At 36.9% G+C, this 21,564-nt stretch overlaps 1 protein-coding gene across 2 annotated transcripts in view; it reads left to right on the forward strand.

Moving 5' to 3' along the window:
* Positions 1 to 21,564, forward strand: part of LOC148350500 (tyrosine-protein kinase JAK2-like) — a 40,962-nt gene continuing 19,398 nt past the window's right edge. Inside the window, exons 1-7 of one of the 2 annotated variants that reach the window (XM_088355369.1) lie at positions 1 to 266; positions 11,945 to 12,209; positions 15,826 to 15,949; positions 16,023 to 16,143; positions 18,805 to 18,950; positions 19,032 to 19,323; positions 19,485 to 19,604. In XM_088355369.1, the coding sequence (XP_088211495.1) occupies positions 11,969 to 12,209; positions 15,826 to 15,949; positions 16,023 to 16,143; positions 18,805 to 18,950; positions 19,032 to 19,323; positions 19,485 to 19,604 (1,044 nt within the window). In that variant the 5' untranslated portion in view covers positions 1 to 266; positions 11,945 to 11,968. The remainder of the gene's footprint in view (positions 267 to 11,944; positions 12,210 to 15,825; positions 15,950 to 16,022; positions 16,144 to 18,804; positions 18,951 to 19,031; positions 19,324 to 19,484; positions 19,605 to 21,564) is intronic. The other variant, XM_088355370.1, reaches the window with a different exon arrangement.

A 21,564-nucleotide genomic window follows, 5' to 3' on the forward strand; every position in this document is an offset into this window, starting at 1 on the left:
ACTGCCATCCACTCAAAAACTCGTGAGGTGGGCGGGGGCAGTCAAGATTTGTCGTTTTCTGCTCCCAACTGGAGGGTCCCGGCGGAGTCCCAATTGTCCTTCTCGACAGTTGACAGTTGGGCCGGACGGCAGCGTTTAAAGTGGACATTGTCGTCGTGTTCCTGGGCAAAGATGAGGTGCAGCTGTTTAACACCGAAAAAGGGACATTATTAGCATCATTTTAGCATACTACGGACCCGTTACGTGGACAACTCTTATACAACAGAGTAAGTTTTGCTTTGAGAGAATTCATTATTCATTTATTTTAAATTTTGATATCGGGATATAACTTTATGTCCGGTTGACAGGTACTTCTTTATGAATTTTATTCATTTATAATGAAAGGACAATGTAAAATGCACCAAAAGAAACTCAATGCAGTCCAACATCCGGGACTTTTTTGTCAGTAAATATTCTTTTATTATAGACATATTATTAAACAATTATTATGCCCTAATATCACTGTCACACGCTCCGGGTTTTATATTAAAACAGTGAACCCCAGTCTAGCATTTATCCGTTTTGAGGTAGAAATTGCATAGTGAAATTGCCGTATGGCGGGGCATATAAACATATTAATGCAAAGTGAATGCGTCCTGAATCCCCTGTACCCTCCAGATATTTTTTTAAAGGGACATTGTATATTATTTAACATGCCCTACTGGTAAAAATGCAACTAACTAAAAAAAAAAAACAATATAGATTTATACAAAATAAACATGAAAATATAAACCATGATACAAATATGTATTTTTAAAATACTCATTGTTCAAGAAATCTGCATTTATTTGACGTAACATGAGCCTAACCTAGAGGGAGCTGAAAGGCAAAAAAACAATCTAGAAAAAAAAAATAGAAAAAGGGTGAGGATTTGTCACTGACTTTGCATTCTTCATTGAGCTTTTTAGCACTCACTTTTGGTGGCACTACACATACAGTGACATCTAGTGTTCAAATAACACGCAATGTCCATTTAAAGTAACACAATAGTATATAATAAGTACTACTCACGTGTAATATGCATGTATATGATTAATAAGATGATAAAAACTAGGGCTGCATGATTAAACAAAATCTTATCGACATTGTGATGTGACGTAGTGCAATTGTGTAATCGTAAGACACTGCGTTTTTATTTATTTAGAGATTTTTTTGATTGAGCGAGTGTTTGGCCAACTATGCAATCGAGCAAAACGCGCTGGTGTTTTCACTTGCTGCGTCTTTTTTGTCCTTTCACTCGCTATTTATTGGTTAATGAACATGTTTCTGAATGATTGATTGGATGGTAAATATGGTACTGTCTTGCTGCGAGGGAAGTAGTGGGGTGGAGTAGTTTAATGATGCAATTCCCATGGCGTTATCTTTTAATCTACGGTGAACTTTTACAAAGTAACCAGCCTGTATTTTGGGGGTGATCAAATTCCACCCAAGAACCCCTAAAATTTAAAGCATTTTAAAAACCCACTTTTCCCTAATAAAGAACAGGATAAGCTTAAATATGATGAAAAACGGGGCAGCACAGCGGTCACAGTGGTTAGAGCGTGTGCGGCACAGTTCTGAGGTCATGAGATCGAGCCTCCTGTGGGGAGTTTGCATGTTCTCCCCGTGCTTGCGTGGGTTTCCTCCGGGCACTCCGGTTTCCTCCCAGATTCCAAAAACATGCATGTTAGGTTAATTGGCTGGTCCAAATTTAGGTCCCCAAAGACAGTTAAGATGGGCTCCTGCTGAGGATAAGCAGTGCAGATATTGGATGGATGGATGATGAAAAACGCTAGATAAAAAATAAAAAAGGAAAGCAAAACAAAAATGGGAACAATGCAGTGTCGGAAATACTCCACTGCCTTGAAATTATCCAGTTCATTTAATTCCTAGCACTATTCTGGAGCTAGGGTAAAACTGTGCCAAAATATGGTTTTCCACTCAAAAACTTCTAAATAAAAACATTCCACTGCTCTCAAATATATTTTTGAATTTGCTACACAAAATAAGATATAAAAACATTAAGAATTCATGTGAAACTATGAACGAATTCATGTGGGAAAGTATAAAAGAATCTGTAATTTGCATGGGCTTTACTTACATGAATGGGGCAATTCGTATTATTTGACCACTAGATGTTGCTGTATTGTGTAGTGCAACCAAAAACAAATGCAAAGCAAGATAAGAACCAAGGAGACCTAAAGTGACCAAAATGCATAATTTTACCTCCCATTTTCTTGAGGTTTTTAGTTACCTTTAGCAGCAAGATGGCTGACATTTAGCTCATGTTATGTAAAATCGATGCAAATTTCTTGAACAATGATTATTTTTAAAAGTGCATGTTTGTTTTACAGTTTGGGTATTTTTCGATTATTTTTAAATCAATATTGTTTTTTTAATGAATGACTTTTCTTCTACCACTAGGAGGCAGTTAATGTACAACTGTCCTTTTTAAACTTTCATATACGGTGGTGAGGTCAAACGATCACGCGGGCCGCAATTGGCCCACGGGAGACCGTCCACCCAAGGGGTCTCACAAAATTCTCTGGGAAACACTATTCACTATGATTAATGATAAAAAAGAAAACTAGCTCAGAAAATGCACTTTTCTTTTCTTTTTTTTTTAACTTTTTATTTCTCACACCAATTTTGACAGAGGTTTGATTCCACCATCTTACATCAACACAAAATATATACACTTGACACACTCATAAATAACAGAAGGAACAATAAAGAAGAAAAAATACTATTAATAGAAAAGAAGAATAAATGTTCATACAATACATCCATACAAAAAGAAATATATAAAAAAATAATAAATAAAAATATACACCCCAAAAAAAACAAAAAAAAAAAACATAATAAATAGGGGGAGGTGATTAGACATCAAGTAAAATTTGTGTGATAGGCTTCCATCTTTTCTCGAATTGGTCCAGTTTCAGTTGAAGTCTTGCAGTGATTTTTTCCATAATGTACATTTGCTTTAATTTGTCTCTCCATTGTTTTATGTCAGGAGGTTGTGGTTTCAGCCAGGACACTGTGATCATTTTCTTTGCTACCAGAAGCATTACCCTTAGTATATATTTCTGTTGACCAGATAGTAATTCTTCTGGCAAAATTCCTATTATGTAAGCCTTTGGGTCCAACCGCAACTCCCAGCCAGTAATTAATTTTATTTCTCTCTGGATACTTCTCCAAAAATTTAATATTACAGGGCAATTCCAGAAAATATGCGTAAAGTCTCCGACCCCCCCACAGTTACGCCAACATAGATTTGAGGTATTTTTATATTTTGAAGTGATAGAGGGTGTATAGAAGAATCGCATTTTTACTTTCCATTCAAACTCCCTCCATGTCGGGCTGTTGGTTATTTTGTGTCCCTCTTTCAATGTTTTTTCCCATTCGTTGTCTTTTATCGCTACATTAGTTTCTTGTTCCCATTTTTCCTTAACTGCCATGTCCTCATTACTGAGATCCATTCTCAGGGCTTTATATAGTTTTGATATAACCCCCTTTATTGATTGTCCTTTTGTATATGATATTAATAATTCCTCTACCTTAGTTGGCTCCTTACATATTTTCCCCCATTCCTCGTGTTTCTGGAGGTAATGCCTTAGTTGCAAATATTTGTAAAAATCATTTCTGGGTAGGTCAAATTCTTGTTGGAGTTGTTCGAATGATTTCATTGCCTGTGCTTCCAATACTTGGGTAATCAACATCAGTTCTTTTTGGGCCCATTTTTGAAACCCTACCTCCATAACCCCAGGTTTAAAGTCTGGCTTTTTCGCTATTTTGGTAGCCCTATTCACAGATCTTGATATTTTTAATTTTTTTTGTATTGTTGACCAAGTTTTAATAGTTCCTTTAATCCATTCATTCTGGATCTTTAGTTTCTTCCACCTCGTGACTGATATGTATGGTAACGATTCCACAGGCATATTTGGACAAGATCGCTGCTCCATGTCCACCCATATTGTATCTTTGTCTGTAGTAATCCACAAGATGAGTGCTTTAATTTGAGCCGCCCAATAGTAATATTTAATATTGGGTAGGTCTAGGCCCCCTTTTTCTTTAGGAGCTAACAGGGTTTTGTATTTTATTCTAGGTTTCTTGTTTTGCCAAAGGAATTTTGTCATCAATTTATTTAACATTTTAAATGTGGATGCCGGAATCAGAATTGGAAGGGATTGAAACAGAAATAATAGTCTTGGTAATATGTTCATTCTAATTGTTTCTATCCTTCCGATAAGACTTAAGGGCAAAATTTCCCATTTTTCCAAATATTTCCTTATTTCTTTTATCAACATTTCATAATTTGCATCAAACAGCTGTGTGGAATGTGGTGTAATGGTCACCCCCAAATATTTAAACCCTTTATTTGTCCATTTAAAATCAAATCTTTCAATCACCTCTGTTGGACATTTTCCTGATATCATCATTGCTATTGATTTGCTCTCATTATTTGAATACCCAGCTACTTCTCTATATATTTTAAGGCTCTCCAACAGTGGTGGTATTGATAACGAAGGTTCCTTCAGCATTACCAACAGGTCGTCTGCAAACAATGATATTTTATGTTCTGTTCCTCCTTCATCAAATATCCCCCTTATTTGCTCATTTTGTCTAATTGATTCTGCGAGTGGTTCTATGCTTATTGCAAACAAGAGTGGGCTTAAACAATCCCCTTGCCGGACTCCTCTTTTGATATCAAAGAAATCTGAACAGTGACCATTTACTCTAAGACGAGATTTAGGGTTTTTATAGATTATTTTCACCCATTCAACAAATATTTGAGGGAAGCCAAAAGCTATAAGTGATTGATGTAAGAAGCCCCATTTCACCCCATCGAAAGCTTTTTGTGCATCCAAGCTCAGTAACATCGAGGGTTGGGTCTTAGATTTTGTGCTCGTAATTATGTTTAGTATCCTCCTAATATTGTTTGCACCCTGCCTTCCCGGAATAAACCCTGTTTGATCATTTCTAATTAATTTCGCTATAAATTTCTGCATTCTTTTTGCCAGTATGCTTGTAAGAATTTTTAGGTCATTACAAAGTAAACTAACTGGTCTATAGCTTTCACACAATATTGGGTCTTTTCCTTCTTTGTGCAAGACTGTTATGATGGCTTCCGACCATGATTTGGGGGGATCTCCTTTTGTTAGAGCATAGTTAAATACTTTATACAGTACTGGTGTTAATTCTTCCTTAAAGCTTTTGTAGAACACATCCGGGAATCCATCCGTTCCTGGTGATTTATTTATTTTTAAGTTATTTATTGTATCTTGTATTTCCTGTTTTGTAATGGGGCGAATAATTTCTAATGTATCCCCCCCTGTTAGTGTTGGTAAATGTAGTTTTCCTAAAAAGTTTTGTGCCGTGTAGTTATCTAAGTCATTTTCTGAGTCCTTGTATAATTCTTTATAATAATCTGCAAATGCTTCTGCTATACCTTTGGGTTTTGCTAAACATTGTTTAGAGATAGGATGTTTTATTTGTGATATAATTCTATCTGTTTGGGCCTTTTTAAGTTGGAAGGCTAGCAGTCGACTGGCTCTATTGCCCATTTCATAGTATCTCTGGTTCACAAAGCGCAGAGCCCCTTCTGCTTTATTTGTCAAAAGTTCATCTAATTTGCTTCTGGTTGTTTTTAATACCTGTAATCTGGATTCATTTGGTGTTTTTTTATGTTCTTCTTCTAGTTCCTTAATCTTATCCTCCAATTCCTTCTGATTCTTTAAGCGTATTCGTTTCAGTCGGGACGATATTTCAATTAATTTCCCCCTTATTACAGCTTTCCCTCCTTCCCATAGTATTGATGGAGAAACCTCATTGTTGTCATTGATTTGGAAATATTCTTTTATACACCGTTTTATTTCCTGTACTACGTTTTTATCTGAGAGGAGAGATACATTCATCCTCCAATACCTAAAATGGGGTTCATTGTCTAAATTTAGTTAAAAAGTAATTGGAGAATGGTCACTTATAGTAATATTCTCTATACCACACTCTACTACTGTATGCATATGTTGTCTTGAAATGTAAAAGTAATCAATTCTCGAATAGCTGCCATGCGGGTTTGAATAGAAAGTATAATCTTTAGTTTGGGGATTCTTCTCTCTCCATGGATCTATCAATCCCAATTCTTTAGTTATGTTATTCAACATCCTCGACCTCTTTGTATTTGTTCCATGTACTGAAGGATACTTGTCCACTTTGCAATTCTGTACAGTGTTAAAGTCACCTCCTATAAGTAACATTCCATTCGCACAGTTGGTTATTACTTTAGCTAATACTTGAAAAAATGTCCCCTTTTCCTCAATTGGTGCATAAACATTCATTATTGATATTTCCCAACCGGCCATTGACCCTATAATCATTATATATCGCCCCAGATTGTCCTTCACTTCTTTTTCGACTTTAAACGCCACCCCTTTTCCAAGTAAAATTGCTACTCCCCTCCTTTTACCATAGGATGCGTAAAACACCTGGTTCACCCATTCTCTTTTTAGCTTCTTATGTTCAATCTCTGTCAAATGTGTCTCTTGTAATAAGGCTATTGAGCTCTGCAATGTCTTGAGTTGATTCAATATCTTCTTTCTCTTGATGGGGTGGTTTAGCCCATGTACATTATATGAAACAATATTTAGATTGCTCATGATTTGTATTGAGTCTCACTGATTTTTGAAGCATACAAAAACACTACATTAATTACTAACACCTCCATTGAAAAAACAAACCAAATTACTAACAAACATATTGACAAGCACACATAATTCCCCACCAAAAAGAAAAAAAACACACCCAAAAAACAAAAACCCATGTCTTCCAAGAGTCCAATCGGAGAGTTGTGGCTACCCTCCTGGAAATATGCACTCAGTGCGTGAACAACTTTTGTACCGTCGTCCATAGTTATAACTAACTAAATATTTTAGCGTAGCTCTATGCCAATATATATATATAAATACACATATATTGTTTTAATTTAAAGATAACAATTTTACTTGGTATTTTACTTACTTCTAACTTGTTGAATTTATAATAGAAAGGGCAGATATGGTCCTTACTCTTTCACCCCAAATCCGAATTTGGCTTCGTTTTGCTCCATGAGAGCTTGTAAGTCACCTTCTATGATGGGGGTGTTCCTTTGTCTTCCTCTCAATTCCGGTCACTGTGGTCCAAATGTTCTTTGACAACATCTTTTGCAGTGTTTCCGTGTTGTCCTCTTCCACTTCGATCCCCATTTCTTTTAGCAATGTTGCTGCCTCCATCAGTGTAGAAAATGTTCTTATTCCTGAGTCCAAAAACATCTTCAGCAGAAAATGCACTTTTCTTTTAAAAGCGAAAAACGCATCGAAATTGCAATAGTTAGTTATTTTAGTGTGACGTGACTTGAGCTGGTACAGTGGAGTTAGTGGACGGATGCAGAGGAGGAGGAGACAATGACAATGGGTGATTATGAATGAAATTGATTTTAAAACTTCCAGTGGCAATGATTGCCATGCCCTTAGAAGATTTTCTTGTTTGAATCGCCTCCTTAATTTTAATAATAGTCCCTATTGTTAATTATTTACAGCTATGTAACTTGGCAGGGGTAACCATTTGTGTGCTTTCTTTCTATTTCTTAATAAAGGCACGCTTTGTTTCCATGGTTATCAAGTTTCCATGGTTATTCCTAAATGAAGAGAAGGGCACTGGGGTAGTTCAGCCAACAGTGTATCGGCATATTCAAATTGTCGTGATGCAAGCCAATAGTAGATCATTGTTTTATAAGAATATGTGCAATCGCACACAGGCATCTTAGTGACGCAGCTTTAGATATGCACAAAAATCGACCAAAGTTCGAATTCAAATAATTTTTCTGCACGCAAAATCAGTGTTTGATATCGTATACTGGGTCAAGATCTTCTTTTCACTATTATTATACTAAATTCTTTGTAAAAATGCAGTTTCGGTGACATATAGTTTTGTTCATTTTGAGGATAAATCTTATTGTACTATATGTATTTAATATAATTTTCTAGTGCATACCAAATGTATCCACTTACTATACTGTAATACTACATATTTGACGCTTTTGATAGTAAAACAAGAAAATCAATCTATCAGTTTGTTCCCTGGCCTTTTCCTATATCTGCGTATCTCACACACACAAAAAATAAAAATAAGATGAGAGTACATTAAACTTTAAAAAAAAAATTCAAGCATACTTGTGTATTAATGATGACGCAACTTTAACTTAACTTGTTTCAAGGCCTTGTCAAGTCATTTCCTGTCAAATCACAGAGTGAGTTTTACCAGTCGGGTTTGATTTGAATGAAACGCTTTGTTGTGTACTTGATAAAGATCTTAACGATAAATCTCAATTTCTCTGCCTTGGTCAAATGACGTGGTTATTTTTTGTATTGATGTCAGAGTATAATATCCTATTTCTCACTCATTAGTTACATTTAAAATTGCTTTTGAACGCTTATTGGGTTACCCTATGCTTGATATAATATTATTGTTTTGATTCCATCTTGTCTAGACCAGGGGTGGCAACACGTGGCTCTAGAGCCGCATGCGGCGCTTGGCCAATAATCATCATATCATCATATTTTCTGTATACTGTGGCTCTTTGCCTTGTTTCATGTTAGGTTTTTTTGTGTGTATTGAGGGTGGACACTTTCCTTGAAATCAACACAAGAATAATACTTGTTGCATTGAAAGGAGATGAGTGTGTTATGGTAAATAATATGTTTTTAATTGTGTTTGTGTGTGTGTGTCTGTCTGTCATGGCAGGTCAGTGCATGGTTTGGCTCTTTGACTCTCACAGTTAAAAATTTCGGCTCGTTGTGTCTAACTTGTTCGCCACCCCTGGTCTTGACTAAGTTATGTTATTCGTCATGTGAAAGTAAAAGATAAGTCATGTTAGTTCTGTTGAAATTTGAATGTATTTACTACAAAAGGTTTCAGAGCGCTTTTAAGGTTTTATTTGAATTTATATCAAATATTCTTTTTTTTTTTTGTTATTTGATATTTCGTACGGCAATTTTTAAGCTTTTGCAGCAAATCATTATTGACTCCAAATATTGGTTATCTGCCTCCTCTTAATACTAATAACCGGTATCGGTATTGGCCCTGAAAAACCTATATCAGTCAATGCTTGGTTTACATTTTCCACAGTTCTTTTTATCTTACGGTCTCTCAGCAGTGACCATGGATTGTTTTATTGAGCTTCCATTTAAAGCACGGGTCGGTAACTTTTTTTGTCGTAAAGAGCCATAAAAGCAAATAATTTGATTTTTTTTTTTGAGAAAGAGAGACCCACGCCATATTTTATGAGACAAAATTCAACAAAAGTAGCAAACCTTGTTCTCCAGACACAGCGACTACCTCAGCGCATTTTATTTCACTGTTAGATGTTTGATGATTTGATCAAATTTATGAAATGATAATAATGCCAGAGCCTCTGTCCCATATCAATATAAATATACCACGTAAATGTGTCTCCCTCCCACAGTAACTTAAAAGAGTAATTTTTGTCCTAAATGATGGTTTCAAAACAAAGTGGGAGCAAAATTCTATTGTAAAAATGTCACAAAATGCAAACGTGAAGGATACAAACATATTCAGGCGAAGCGAGTGATTGCACTATGTGTGCAGAGTTCTGCCCTTTTCCCAATCTAATTGCTCTAGGTGCTTTCCTGGTGTGTATGTGTATGGGTGTTTATAGTTTGTTCTGAGGGTGTCTTAACAGTGAGCATTAATTGTATAATGAGCTTCGATATAACAGATTTTCTAGCGATGTACCAGTACAATGTATGTTGGTGTGACACCGGATTTTAAGCTGTAGTTAAAACAGTACCCTATATATACTGTATTAAATCCTTACTTGCCAAACCAGATGGTCTGACCCGGCTTTGCAAAGGTATTATCTTATCTCCGAACCAGATCTACTCGTGGAAAGAGCCATATGTGGCTCGCGAGCCATAGGTCTCTGACCATAGGTCTGTTCCTGAACCCTGGGCTAGAAGATGTACCCAATTGAAGAGAGGATTTTTCCTTCCCCTCAAACTATTTCTTGCCCTCGGAGGAAATTAAAATTTGAAATATTAATTACGACCGACTGTTGAATAGTTGTTTTGCTCAAAAATAGCAGCTGTTACAAGATACGGAAAACAAAATAAAAGCCCAAATGTCAACAGACTCCAGTGTAACAAAAAGTTAAAATGTGTTGTGACTGATAACTGGAACCCTACGCAGTGAGCTGGAGAGGCCCTGATAAGACTCAAGTACGGAACTTGCCTGCACGCTGAATGATAACTGTTTTGGGTGTGTAAACATGCACAGACAGACTGCGTTCTTCATTTAACATAAACTCACTCACCTTCCGCCTCGATCATACTCAAAACCTTGTTTATTTACCCTCGTGGATAGCTAGATTCTTGTACATTACACAGTGTGGTTGACAAAGAGATATTATAAATTATAATAAGAACATTAAAATGAGTGTGATTGTTTGTAAGCACGAATTATGGGTCAGAACAAGGGTGGGCAAACTTTTTGAGTCGCGGGCCGCTTTGGGGTAATACAATTTGGCAAAATGGAAAGGCCAGGAGGAACAAAATTATTCAGTCTCAAATCTGATACCTCGGAAATACCTAAGTGAAGAAGCTAATGTCGTTCTATACAATTTCTCATACTGTCGCTGCGATTTCATAAAAACATCTCTTTTTTAACGCATTTTTTAATTTAAAAAATCCGTTCAGGCAAAAACAGTATAGACTGATTTGCCCCTATGTCCCGGTCCGAAGCCTACGATCTGAGAGTGCCGGTCTTCTGGTGATCCCAAGAGCAAAGAAGTGTTCTGCTGGTTCGAGAGCGTTCTCCATCAGGGCACCGGTGCTGTGGAATGCTCTTCCCCCTGAGATCCGATCTGCAACCTCAGTGGAAATGTTTAAATCTAAGCTTAAAACTCACTTCTACTCCATAGCATATGAATAACCTACTCTTCTTGTCGGCTGAAAAATAGTCTGTGTAATATAGTGTAATAATCAGTGAAGCCCTTTGAGACTCTTCGTGATTTAGGGCTATACAAATAAAAATGACTTGACTTGACTTGACTGACATAGAATGGCGACTACTTTTTTCCCAAAAAAGTGATGATGTGCATTTATAAATGCATGAACCTTCCTTTTTTATGATGTGACTTTTCTCAGTGGGGTTTTGCACCAATTGACAAAATACAGTGGCTTTCAAAAGTATTGTCCCCCAAGAACTTTTTGACATATTGCCATATTTCAGGCTTTAAACGTATAGATAAAACCCCTCAAATTATTATATAAGAATCAACAAATGTGCGACACAATTGTGAAAAGAAACATACTGAATTGAAAATGTTGTACTGAACTTACAAATAAAAAAATTGAAAAGTATGTGCATTTATGAGTGAATGCACATTAGACATCTAGATGTACATTTTATACATATTTTTATCTCATAATTGATTGTGAAACACTAAGAATTTATTCATAGTCATATACTATGTCCCTTTCTTTAAGAGCTACATTTTATGAAATGCATTAAAAAACTCAAAATGCAATACGGCTAGCTCAGAAGTCTTTTTCCCCTTTATATCAGAGAAATTTCTTGATAAATAAAATGAATACATGATCAAAAATAGCAAGTAAAGAAAAACAGCGAATGCTTGAGACAAGAATGCCGCAAAATCAACACTTTTTTAGTACTCTCTCATGGTGTTTTTTAATTTTCCTTATGTTGAGGTTTTTGAGTTTTTCCTTGCCCTCATGTCGGTTTTAGATCAGGGGATGGTGTATCAATAGTCTGTGGTCTGCAATCATCTGTGGTTTGGGCAGCCCTTTGAGACTCCTTGTGATCAAGGGCTACACAAATAAACATGACTTGACTTGACCTTTTCCTCTCCCAGGTTGATGTTGGCGGTGATACATAGATGGCCTGTTTTCTGGTGAAAAACATGAACCCATCTACCACGTGTTCCACAGCAAAGCATAACGGCCTTTCTCCGGACTGCATGGCTCCTTCTGGACCTGAGTCAAAACTGAACAACTCGTGCTTGAGTGTCCACCTTTACTATGTGGAAAAGGGGGAAGGAGGAGAGGAGCATGTGCTCACCTACCCACCTGGCGAGTACGTAGCTGAGCAGCTTTGCATCCACGCGGCCAAAACTTGCGGTGAGTTCATCTGAAAAAGTTTGTGCCGTTGATTTTTTTTGTAGAGAATAGTTGGTCTGTAGGCATAAGACACAAATTCTTAAATAAATAAAAGACAACACGAACATTAAAGGGATGCCATGTGTTCATACTTTGATACTACAGTATAGTGGTCTTTCACACTAAAGAATCATGTACGGAAGAACTAATATGTAGGTCAATCCTACAAGTACCTCGGCTTCCGCTTGTGGTCGAGAGCACTTCCTCCCATAGTCAGGTTGTTGCACCACTACTCTGAGTGCTTCCAGTGAAGATTGTCATTTATCCCTTAGAACAGTGTTTCTCAACTGGTGGGTGGGGACCTTTGCCTTGTCAAAATAATTCTCAGAAGAAGGAAAATCGAGAGTCGTATACACTTCTTAAAGATAAATGGTGATAGTGCCCTCCTTGATCTCTTTTTCCCAATTCATCAGCCAGGACCATCACAATTGTGTTTGAAAGGGACCGCATCTCATCTTATTGTGATTTTGTTTGTTTTCTTTCATTTTTCTGCCCATAAAAATGGGTCACCGAAAAGGTTAGTGATGAGGGAAAGGAAAAGTGTAAAACAGCAACAACAATCAAATTAAAGAAGGAAACGATTGTGAAATACAAAAATGGTGTACGAGCGTCTTCCATTGAAGTGTTGCTGGAAGGTACTGTAAATGGTTTGAAAATTGGACATCTTTGGCTTTTCAACCATTTTATTCATCCCTATGATCTACATCATTTAATAATTATTGATGTTTAAGTACACATTTGATTAATATTTTGGGTGCAAAATTATTTTAGTGTGAGGCTATGTGATTTATTCTCTTGTTGGTCATTTTGATTTTTGAAAAAAGGTGAATATGTTATCCTATTGCTGCTTTAAACTGCACAATCCTTTCGTAGGTTACGTTTGGACATTTTTTTGGGTCGCAACTTGTCTTGAGGGTGTGAATGGTGGGTCCTGAAGTCAGACTAATTGAGAGCCACTGCCTAGCTTATTTCTATAATACATATGAAATCTATACAGGTAAACATTTTCATATAAAAATTAGACTTTTAAATAATTTAATCAGTTATTTAAATTAGTGTTTATATGCTATTATCTTCACTTTCCTGTCCGCATGATTTCCCCCAAGTTAAATTAACTGTAGTGGAAATTTGTTCAATTATTTTTCTTTTTCTTTTTTTTAAACAAATGCACAGTTGATAAAGCCTTAAAGGGATTAAATCTTAGTGAAGGAAAAATATTGAGGGAAAGAAAACCCTCAATAATCATTTTATAATCAAATTTTACGTCTGAATAATGATTCAATTGTGGGCCTCCGAAAAGACCTACAGTCCTTCAGCTAAGGCACACTTTTTACGGAAATAATTTACTAGTGGCCCTTGTGAGAATGTTTTTTTTGACTATGTGGCCCCTGAGTTCAAATAAGTTTGATACTCCTGCCTTGTTCTACACTCGGATGCATGTTAGAATCACAACACTTTAAACACACATCGTAGTCCATTGCTACTTTGCTAATTAATTTTCACAGATTTTAATTTTATTTCATCACATATACATACTGAACTGTGCAGAATCCAGTTGAATCCCTTTCCAGGCCAATGATCCAAATGTGACACAAACCAGCATTTTTATTGTTTCATTCAAAAAAACTACTTGGTTAACTTTTTTTTTATATTGTTTTGCATTTTTGGTGGTTTAGGGTGTTCTTGAAATTGAGTAAGTTCACAAAGCACTATAAAGCCAGGGGATTCACTGAACACCAATATAAGTCTTATGACCTTTCCCAATTGCCTGTAAAATGCTCACTATTGATGCAAAAAGAAAGTAGAAAGTTACTGTACTTGTTCAGTTACTGAGTCATAACTGAAAATGAACTGAAATGAAATGAAATGTTCCCTGTAATTTTCCAAGGGTCTGAGCGTTCACACAAAGTCGGTGAGCAACGCTTGAAACAACAGTGAGCAACAGCAATCCCAAGTGTGGCAACTAAGTCATTATCAAACATGTCCAAAACTTGGCATCACGTTACATTTTGCTGAGTTTCCGGCAATGCAAAATTATTTTTCACTTTAGAAGGAATTGACTAATGTACTATTGCAAAGGTTGTTTGGCCTACAAACGTCATTTGTTTTTACAATTCTTTCACAAGATTTCCATTTCTTTTTTTTCCTGGTATCTTTTGTCGCATAGTACTAACAATTTAGGGGGCTTATTGAGTCGGTTGCACGATACACAACTGTATTTAATAACATTTTTTAGCGGAAGTACAATGATTGACTTGGTATAATTGGAAATTATTTGAATGCAACACAAAATTTTTTCATCTTTTTCCCTGTTTTTTTCTATTTTTTTTTTATTCCTTTAAAGAAAATCTCATTGTGTTTGTTATTTCCTAGCTGTTACTTTTTTCTTTTCAATCTCTATTTACTTTTTTTCCTTTGTTTCTTTCTTTTCTTTTTTTTGGCCTTTTTTCTGAAAATTTCCTTCCTTTTTCTTTTCCTTTTGTTTCTTTTTTTCCTCAGCTTTTCACTACTTTTTCATTTTGGTATATTTTTCTTTTTTGTTCTATTTCCCCCCCCTTCCTTTAAGTCATTTTGTGCACAATTTTACATAATATTTGGTCGTGTAGGGATTATAGAAGCAAAAACAACCCGAAGAGCCGTTTGGGACCCGAAAGAGACGGTTATTTTAGTGAGCCGAGCCGAAGAAGCCGGTTCTCTAGAAACTCGACTGACTTTACTCAACTTTGTTCTACTTCGACTTTGACTTCAAAATACTGCATTTAGAAAACAGCGTCAGGGGAACCCGTGTATTTTTGCCTTCATGCACTGTGACTTTGACTTAATTGGCTTCTTAATTAGCTATTTCGAGCCCTGATTTTTGTGAGCTGGCTAGGTTTTCTTGTGCGCGGAAAAGCTCTGAGTAGTGCGCAATTGCGCACACACGCAGCTTAGAGGGAACATTGCGCTGGATAGATTTTCTTGTGCGCTGAGAATGTGTGGGCGATTGCGCACGCGCGCAGCTTAGAGGGAACATTGGTCATAACAGTGACTAATTGTAAGTATTCAATTTGATAAAGCCCTTCCTTTGTTCCATTGTACTAGCGGTAGAAGTAAAAATCTGTTCGAATGCCTGTGTGTATTTGTCTTTTCTTATACATTCTGAATACGTTTTTGTGATTTTATCTTGTTTTGCACCTTGTTTTCACGGTTGGGTCATAATCATAATCATAAGTGGCTATAGACTATAGTACTACGAACCATCATGAGATCTCAGTATGGAATGATATTTAAGAAACAGTCAGCATTGCGATATACACTTAGGTTTATGAAATACATAAAGTATTCCAAGCATCATTCTTAGTATATAGATATATTTTTATGGCCATTCACACAATAGAACCTAGGCAATAGGCACTTTATGTAAAATAAGGCACAAGCAGTCAAGAAATGATTTCATGGTTAATTTAATCCTTGTGTTAGTCTGAAGTGCCAGAATAACAAAGATTTTGTTTGGTGTGTGTGTTGGTTTTTGTATTGTAGTGTAACACTTTAAACACCGTCCGTCCATTTAAATTCTTGACTTACTGCTTACTTTCAGGTATTGCACCATTGTATTTTAATTTATTCAGCCTTATGAGGGAAAGTGACCGGTTATGGTTCCCAGCCAATCATGTGTTTAAGGTGCACAATGAGGCCTGCGAGCGGGTCCGTTTTAGAATAAGGTAGGAGACTGCTTTCACTAGCATTCGTTACAAGCATTCACAAGAGTTTAAAACACTTTCTCACTCAAACCAGGTACTACTTTCCTGGCTGGTACAACAATGGCAGTTCCTCCTATGCCCACCGATGCGGGCTAAACAAAAGTGTGGAGAGCCCTGTGATGGACGAGTGTGTCATGGCATACCAATTTTTCCAGGTGGGTTCTTTGCATACGTTACACTCAGGACGAATTCCAGTTGCCAAATAGCTTAGATGAAAGGTATCTGTAATTATAAGTGCACCATCATACTTTCATCTCAGTTGCACAATTGTTACAGTTTTCACTTAAAGCTCTACACAGGAAGCTGCATTATGATTTGAAAAACATCAAGGCAGTTGATAGTCAACAATTACTACATTTAAATGCAGGCAAAATCAGAGTGGAAAATCATAATTGGAATAACCCTTTCACCGGTGTAAAAGGGGTAATTATGCTTACATGCCATTGATTAGAATCTAACTCTCCCATTCAAAAGCATGACGTGGCCTTTTGTCAGTCGAGTTTCTCAGTCAATAAAAGACAATTTATTTTATGTCACTCACCACCCCAAAATAAGCCCAGTTGTATTGATTATAAGCCCCACCCAATTAATTTTACGAAGGAAAAAAACATTTTATGCCGCACCTGACTATAGGTCGCATGTGCCCACCTTGAAACATGAGATATTTTTAAAGAACTAAGGTACACAGAAAGAGTTTTGATAATATACCTTAAGCTCCGGCGGACTTTTAATGAACAAATACGTGTCCGTACGACGTCAGCAGTTACTGATGCCACATGCCACATATCATTAAAAAGCTTAAACTCTTGGGATTCAAGATATAATATACTTAACACAGAAACATCATGGTCAGTCTGAAACAAGAAAGCTGAAAACTATAAAGCCGGAAAAACTCACCAATAACGTGCTTTTGTTGTCAGCTGGTTCTTCGCAAAAATGGAGTTATCCAGGACCGTCCAGTGAATCCAACCGTGTCAAATATTTACTCCAAAACACACGATAATGCCGATGGATAAAAAAAAAAAATCTTCGCAAAATCGTTTCTGCATAGTTGACTATCGATGTTGTAATCGGTTCGTTTCGCTCCATAATTCCCCTTTAAAAATAAACACTCGTCAGATCTTTTCTAGTATCGGCTCTGACCTTTTGATTAACACCACTCTCGTCCAATTGCAAGCTTCTATTTTCACGGTTCTTAGCCTGTAATAGCCTATGATGGCCTGTATTGCAATAACGAACATGTCAACTTCCGCCTCTAAAGGTTTTACCTAATAGTGGCCAATTCAAACATTGATTGGCTCATTGGTTCGCCCAGGACTCAAAGAGCCATAAAATTAAAATATTTTGATTATTTGGTTTTTTTTTTTGTGGTGGTGGAAAAACAGAACCATATATTTACATACATTTTATTTCACTGTGTAAAGTTTTAGGATTTGATCAAATGTATGACATATTAATAATGCCAGAGCCTGTGTCCCACATAAATATACCACTTAAAGTTTGTCTCCCTCCCGCATTTACTTAAGAGCAGTGTTGGGAATAACTCTGTTATAAGTAACACCATTATGCAACGGTAATAAAAAAAATTTCAGTATTGGGGTAATCTAATTTCTTTTCCCACTGTTACAACGCTTTCATCGACACTGACGGTCAAAAGCGATGTCTTACTTTGGCTGGAGAACGCCAACCACGGCGTATCCCCCTTGGCACCCCTGACGCTGTTTTCAGTTACGTCGTGTCTTTTGGGATTATGTCACCATTCAAAATAGCGACTACCATAATGTTAGATAACAATAACTAATGTGACAAAAGAAAAGGCGAATTGATGAATGTGGCAACCAACTCGGGTCGTTCGCAAAAGAAAGTTATGGCCGTCTATCCACCAATCGAGAGCTGATTCCCTTCGAGATGTCATTAATCTCTTAGGATTGGTCAAAATACCTTTTTTCAGGGATCCTGTGCTGACTTTGAATTTGTTGAGTATAAAAAAGGTTAAAATCTCTGAATCTTGCTTTATTTTTTTAACCTTTTTAATCATTCATAATAATACACAAAGAATGGTAATAAATGGATTAAACAACCTGGAAAGCCACTTGGGAACTGAAAGAGCAGGCTCCCTTTAGCGAGCCAAGCTGAAAAAGCCGGTGTTCTGCCGAAACATTCAGATTCCATGTTTACGCGCGATTATCACGTACATGTGTGCATAATCAGTGAATGACTTCTGGAAAGAGAAGCCAAACATTTACAACTCTTTCACAATGTCTAAAAAACACAGTTGCAAAGGTTCTTGGGATGTAAACTGGTTGTCCCCAGAAAGCCACTTTTGGAAACGCTTTGGCTACCTTTAGAATATTGTGTAAAATACAGTGTTTAGTTTTTCAGATTGTGATGAAATTTGACTTGGGACCAGGTAAGGCTTCATGATATTGTCCCAGCAGTTTTACAGCTAAGATGCAAATGCTACACTCTTTTGCAAGCATGTGACTGCAAAAAAAAAAAATCAGGCGACAATGAAAACCTTCTATTTGTGTGTGTTCCAATTTCGCTTACTCAATGTTAGTAGCACTTGCAGTGATTATTTCAGTTTGAGGCAAAACTTAGTGAGTTTTCCTTTCAAAAGTGACCAAAACTGTAAATATTCTCCAAACGGTTCGAGAACAGCATTCAATTCATTCTGGGTACGTCTTGGATTGGGATTTTGGCGGATTTTACTGGGAGGTTAAGGGGTTATAAAACAATAGTTTGTTGCAGCCCTACTTTCTACTCATAACGATATATTTTCTAAAGTGGATGTTGTTGTTTTTTTCCCTCTCAAGTGGCGCAGTGACTTTTTAAATGACAGGGTTGTCATTCCCATGGCTTACGAAGTCCAAGAGGAGTGTCTGGGCATGGCAGTACTAGACATGATGCGCTTGGCTAAAGAAAGCGGTCAGTCACCTGTCAGCATCTACAATAACACCAGGTAGGTTCTACCTCACTTGCATGCCATCTTAATGGGTAATATTTGGATAGCGTTTGCACGAATGACAACCTGCGGTTTCAGCTACAAATCTCTGCTACCGAGCAGCATGCGAAGCTGCATACAGAAGTACAACATCTTGACTCGGAAGCGTATACGATTCCGTTTCAAGAGGTTCATTCAGCAGTTCACCGAGTCAAAAGCCACAGCGTGCAAACTTCGTCTCAAATATCTGATGAGCTTAGAGACACTGCTTCCATCGCTCTACACGGAACGCTTCCACGTCACAGGCCTGTCTGCACACGAGGTGACCATCATTGTCACGGGCAACAAGGGGATCCAATGGTCAAAAGAGAAAATGGCAGGCGCAGAGGAGGTAAGGAAGTTGTTTTTTGTGTTGCCATGGTAATGTTTAAAATTTGCATAATGTAAGTTACTTGCTGTGTGTCACACTCTCATTTGGAAGTGAATGGAGCTTTAGTAAATTGTCATTAGGAAATCTTTTTAAACGTTTCTTGAATTATTCGTGTGTTTTAGGAGCTGCAGACTTACTGCGATTTCCAAGAGGTGATAGACATCAGCATCAAACAGGCTAATAAGGAAAGCTCAGCAGAGAGTCGCATAGTTACACTCACAAGACAAGACCACCAGATCCTGGTAAAGAACTCCGTTCATTTCCTCATGTGTTCAGCAACGTGAAAAGTCACAAAACACAATCATGTATGTCTTCTATTTTCTCTGCAAATATGATTAGCTGCAATCAGGAATGTCTTATTCCATTGTCAGCATTATCTCAAAGTACATCTTTTAAATTCATCTGGGACACTAACAGGTCATGTTTTTCTGATTTCCACCCTTGAAGTCCTCTTAGTCCAGGGGTGTCAAACTCATTTTAACTCGGGGGCCACACGATAGAACAAAAATTCTGTCAGGGGCCGGACTAGTAGATTAAAGAGAAAGAAAAAGAGTTAAAGAAATAAGAGAAAGAGGGAGAAAAAAGGAGAGAGGGCGGGACAAAGAAAGAAAAAGAGAGATAGGGAGAGAAAAACAAAAAAAATGTCTTGAGAGAGGGGAAAGAAAAGGGAGAGGAAGAAAGAAATGCAAAGGGAAATAGAAAGACAGAAGGAGAGAGAAGAGAAAGGAAAGCACGAAGGGTATGAACAGAGAAAGAGAAAAGGAAAAAAGTAAGTTAGAGCAAAAGAGGTTAAGACAAAGAGAGAGAAAGAGACAAAGCAACAAAGGAAGAGAAAAAGAGAGACACAGAGAGTGAAAGAGACAGAGACAGAGTGGGAGAAAAGGGGTGGAAACGAAAGAGAAAGAGAGAGAGAGAGAGAGAGAAAGAGAGAGAGAAATAAATACAAGTACAGTGTCTTTGTTCGAGGCACCTGGCTTTGGCAACATTAAGTTGACATATTTTAACCTGCAGCTTGTTTTTCTCTTGCGCTTCTCTGACAGTTGTCTCGCGGGCCGGATTCAATCCCTTAGCGGGCCTGATTTGGCCCGCGGGCCGCCTGTTTGACACCTGTGTCTTAGTCGAACTCTTCCGCAGGGGCATTGAAAATTAAGTCATTAAGTCGTTGATAATTATAATTACTGTATTTTCTGCACTATAAGACGTATCAGATTATAAGGCGCACCCCTAAAAGTGAATCTTTTGTGATATTTTTTCATATATAAGGCGCATAATATTAAAACTACAGTAAAGCTTTGGGTTCCACAAAAAAATAAGTAAGTACCATATTAGTTCATTGATTAATCGGTTGTAATATATCGTTTATCAGAGTTATATTGCTGTTAATAATTGCAAAAATGGGATAAAGCGGGAATCGAACCCGGATCACGGCAGGGAGAGTGCCTGATCCCATACATTAGACTACCAGGGATACAGAAAACACATGAAAAAGTATTAGGTTTTATGTCATGATCACACTATTTTTAGTAAGTACAATGCTTTATTAGAGCTAAAATATGAACAACCAAATTTTATATAGATGATTAATGAATTTATTTTTGCTAATTTTTAACATATCTATCTTGATATCATGACTAAAAATTTTACAACATTTATGTACCTAGTGGCCTTTTGGTTAAGATTTTGTTATCCACAATTCATAGATTCGACAGAGAGCGCTAAGCCACGCCCACCATAGTTGTTGTATCCATGGCGGCGGAAACAGCAGCGGGCGACTTTTTTCCTGATAGCATATTCGTATCATTTCTTTTGGATTATTCAAATTTATCTCCAAAATCAGTAGAAAAGGTCTTAATTATATGATGCAGAGTTATATTCTTGGCATCAAGGTGTCCAAAGTCGTAACCTTGTAAGGGTCGATGCAAAATTTTGGCGAACTATGAGGAAGTCAGAAGCCCCGTACCAACACATAGAAATAGATTCATATTTGTGAGAGATAATGGTACATAGGGGATATACAACAAGTAATCCAGGATATCAAAACAAGTGGTCTGTTCTGACTCTTCAATTTTCCTAATTTTGATATACTGCATATCCTATTTATCCCATAATTTTCTATTTTTACTTTAATTAGGAAACGCCACCATCTTTTGTGTTTGTTTTTGTCATATGCAGTGATATACTCAAAGAAAGTGCAAGCAAAGT

This window comes from Urocampus carinirostris, chromosome 16, assembly GCF_059441175.1.
Source record: "Urocampus carinirostris isolate Australia breed hairy pipefish chromosome 16, RoL_Ucar_1.0, whole genome shotgun sequence".
Taxonomy (NCBI): Eukaryota; Metazoa; Chordata; class Actinopteri; order Syngnathiformes; family Syngnathidae; genus Urocampus; species Urocampus carinirostris.